The 3526-nt window shown below is 58.8% G+C and overlaps 1 protein-coding gene across 1 annotated transcript in view; it reads left to right on the forward strand.

The window, feature by feature from the left end:
• The first annotated feature begins 2011 nt into the window (after window positions 1-2011).
• VWC2 (von Willebrand factor C domain containing 2) overlaps window positions 2012-3526 on the forward strand; it is a 114271-nt gene continuing 112756 nt past the window's right edge. Inside the window, 2 exon segments of the mRNA XM_024764381.1 lie at window positions 2012-2307; window positions 2309-2642. Coding sequence (XP_024620149.1) covers window positions 2012-2307; window positions 2309-2642 — 630 coding nt within the window.

The following is a 3526-nucleotide window of genomic DNA, read 5'->3' on the forward strand; positions in this document are numbered from 1 at the left end:
AAACAAAAACAAACATGATATGTAATGACTGGGGGGCCAGGTTGCTCTGTCCCACAGGCAAGTGCAACCGTCTCTTGCCTCGAGGTGACAGCAAGAAAAGGGGGGTAGGGACTGCAAAGGCAGAAGAAGTGCTTAAATCTTTCTGGACATTGAAACCCTCCACCCAAACCTTTTTTTCATTTTTTTGGTTTTTTGTTTTTGTTTTGGTAGATAAGGAGAAGCTTCTTCTCGCCCAGTCTTCCTGTGGCTGGGAGAGGGCCTTTCTGCAGTTCATTTAAATCTGGTCTGTCCACTATCAAGAGGTGGGAGAGAAGAGGAATTGGTCTCAAAGCTCCCACCCCAGCCCAGGGCCTGACCTTGTAGGGGAAAGGTTGTGTGTTTATACATCCGAGCATTTTCAGTGATTCTAAGATGACAGGATAGGAACCATTGCCTTGGGAATGCACATCTCTATAATAAAAACCCCATTTTAGGGGTTAACGTGAAGTTTCCTTTCCTCCTTTATCCAAGAAAAGTAGCATGTCCCTTGCACAAAGCGTAAGACCGAGTCTGAACCACACAGGCCTCTGCTTCACAGCTTAGCATCCCAGCGAAGTTAACCCGAAATGTTTCTCTTCGGTGACAGGAGAGTGTGGGCAGGAAAGGGGGGACATAGGGATCGACGGGGAGAGATGGGCAGAGAGCCGGAAAGCACGCTGAACGGGTTTTTATGAGTTTCTGAGTCTTACGCGCCTATACCTCCGGGTTTCGGAATGTAAAGAGGAAAAAAAAAAAACCCTCCCACAGGCTGCTAAGCTAACACGGCCTTCGAATTCCAAATTGAACACACTTTGGTTCTGGTTTTTCAACAGTCGCAAGACCAAGCCGTCCACGGGGAGGAAAGCCAGAGGGGGCCAATTAGGAAGGAAGAAATTAAAGGGAGGAATAAAGGAAAGGAAAAAGCCCAGATGAAAGGTCCAGTGGAGAGTGAGTGACAAGGCCGGAGGATGGCAGCCGGCGGCGGAGGTGGGGATTGGGGCGGCATAAAGTTTGGGAACCAGAGAGGCTTTCGGAGACAGGCAGAGTGAAGGGGGCTCGCCCCGCCCGCCATCCCCGGCCTCCTCCACCGCACACCCTAGTGCTGCCGGGCCCCCCTGCTCCACCGCCACGACCCCTCCCGGGTCAAAGAAATTAGGCGACTGCGCGTTGCGGCCCACGCAGGGGTCTCTGGTCTGCGCCCCGAGTCGCTGAGCGGCTGCCGGGGTGCTGTTGGAGGAGCCACAGCCTCCCAAAGCCGCGACCCGCAACCGGGAACGGGGGTTGGGCTGGGGGACAGTCACGGACCTTCTTCTGGGCAACCGGGCCTCGGGCGGAGGGCGGGGAAGGGGCGTCTGCGCCCCGCACTGGTGGCGTTTGCAAAGTTGTTAGGATGAGTCACCGGGTCCTGGGAGCTTTCTTACCCCCCTCGCGCCCTTCTTCCCCAAACACCCTCGGGCAAGCGAGGAAGGGTTTCCCTCTTATTTTCCTGCAGGGCCGTCAGCGCCCGCTCCAGTGCGGAATTCTCCACTGAGTCGCCTTTAGGGAAGTGTGGCCGGGACCCGGAGAGGGCGCCGGGCTCCGGAGTTCTGTGGCTCCATCCGAGCCTTGCAGGGGGCGCGGGCCCCGCTAGCTGCATCCCCGCTGCTCCGCCACCCGCTAATCAAGAAGACACGGGGAACACTGCGGGCCGGTGTTTTTCTGGGACTCGCTTCCGTGTCCGTGTCCACAGTCTGGGATGTGTAGGACCCCGGGCCGTGCCCCGGCGCCGGGCATGCCGTCCCTGCCCTCGGGGTCCGGCGCGTCCATTTCGGGAGCCGCCGGGCCGGGCGCGCGCGGGCCTCGGGGCTCAGCTGTGCTGCTTTCTCTCCGCAGGGACGGCGGCTCCAGACTGGCGGCGGCGCGCCCCCGGGCTGTGAATGCGACTCGCCCCTCGACCTCGCTCCCCGCCCGCCCGGCCGCCGGGACGCGGTAGGGGTTGCCCAGCTCCACTGCGATGGCAGTTGGCGCGCTGTCCAGTTCCCTCCTGCTCACCTGCTGCCTGATGGTGGCTCTGTGCAGCCCGAGCATCCCGCTGGAGAAGCTGGCCCAGGCGCCCGAGCGGCCGGGCGAGGAGAAGCGCGAGCACGCGTCTCGGGACGGCCCGGGCCGGGTGAGCGAGCTCGGGCGCCCGGCGAGGGACGAGGGCGGCGGCGGCCGGGACTGGAAGGGCAAGGGCGGCCGCGGGCTGGCCGGCCGGGAGGCGTGGAGCAGGCAGAAACAGTCCTGGGCCGCCCAGGGCGGAGCCCCCGGCCGCCGCCGCCGCCGCCGCCCAGGAGGCGGCGGGCCCAGACCCAGAGCCCACGCCCGAGCTGCCGGAGGAGTACGCGTACCCGGACTACCGGGGGAAGGGCTGCGTGGACGAGAGCGGCTTCGTGTACGCGATCGGGGAGAAGTTCGCGCCGGGCCCCTCGGCCTGCCCATGCCTGTGCACCGAGGAGGGGCCGCTGTGCGCGCAGCCCGAGTGCCCGCGGCTGCACCCACGCTGCATCCACGTCGACACGAGCCAGTGCTGTCCGCAGTGCAAGGAGAGGAAGAATTACTGCGAGTTCCGGGGCAAGACCTACCAGACCCTGGAGGAATTCGTGGTAAGAGGCGAGCGCCCGGGCGACTTTGCCCGTCCCAGGAGAGGGTGAACCGGCTCTGAGTCCCCACTTTGGAGAAGAGGCGCTCTGTGGTTCTCAGAGGTGGGCGGCGCTGTGCCCGCGTCCCCTCAGCACGACCCCTCTTTTTCAGTGCTGAGGTAATTTTTGAAAGCCGTGTGCCCAGTCCACGTGCATTCGCTCGGTCTTCACGATAAAAGGGTTTCCTTAGAGTGAAGCCCGTCCGTGGCCCTAAGGCGAACAGACCGAGCAAAATCACTGGCTGTACTTTTAACCTTAATTGGCTGCCCCTGAGTTAAAAGTGTTGCTGCCGAAATGCTCGCCCTGTTTTCAAACAACAGGGTAATTTACCCTGCTGTTTGGGATGTGTTCTTGAGCTAATAGCTCATTAAGGGAGACTGTACATATAAATAAGCCGTTTCCCTAGATTATGTGCTGGGTATCAGGCAGATGTTCTAGAAATTAAAAGAAAAAAATGCTTGCTCAATGGATGCCAAAACAAAGTCGACAGCAAAAACAAGTCCAGGTTACGGTTAAAAATGGTTTTATTTTAGGTGAGTACTGGTAATAATATTAGTAGCGCTATTTCCTGAATGCCTAGTGTATGTTAGGCTCCAGGCTGCATTTCTCACCTGTATTAACTTAGTTAGACCTCAAACCACGCAATAAAGTAGATTATTATCTACTATCTCCAGCTGATAAAGAAGAGGAAACTGAGACACAGAATATTTTTAAAAGGTGTCGAAGGCAACACAGCTGTTACGAAGCAGATTCACGTGTCAAGCACGCTTTTACCCCCTACACTCTTATTTGAACCAAGAGCCCAGCCCCACAGGGGCACTGGCGTGGGTGGAGATGCCATCCAGTGC

The sequence above is a fragment of the Neophocaena asiaeorientalis genome, unplaced genomic scaffold, assembly GCF_003031525.2.
Source record: "Neophocaena asiaeorientalis asiaeorientalis breed wild unplaced genomic scaffold, Neophocaena_asiaeorientalis_V1.1 scaffold191, whole genome shotgun sequence".
Taxonomy (NCBI): Eukaryota; Metazoa; Chordata; class Mammalia; order Artiodactyla; family Phocoenidae; genus Neophocaena; species Neophocaena asiaeorientalis.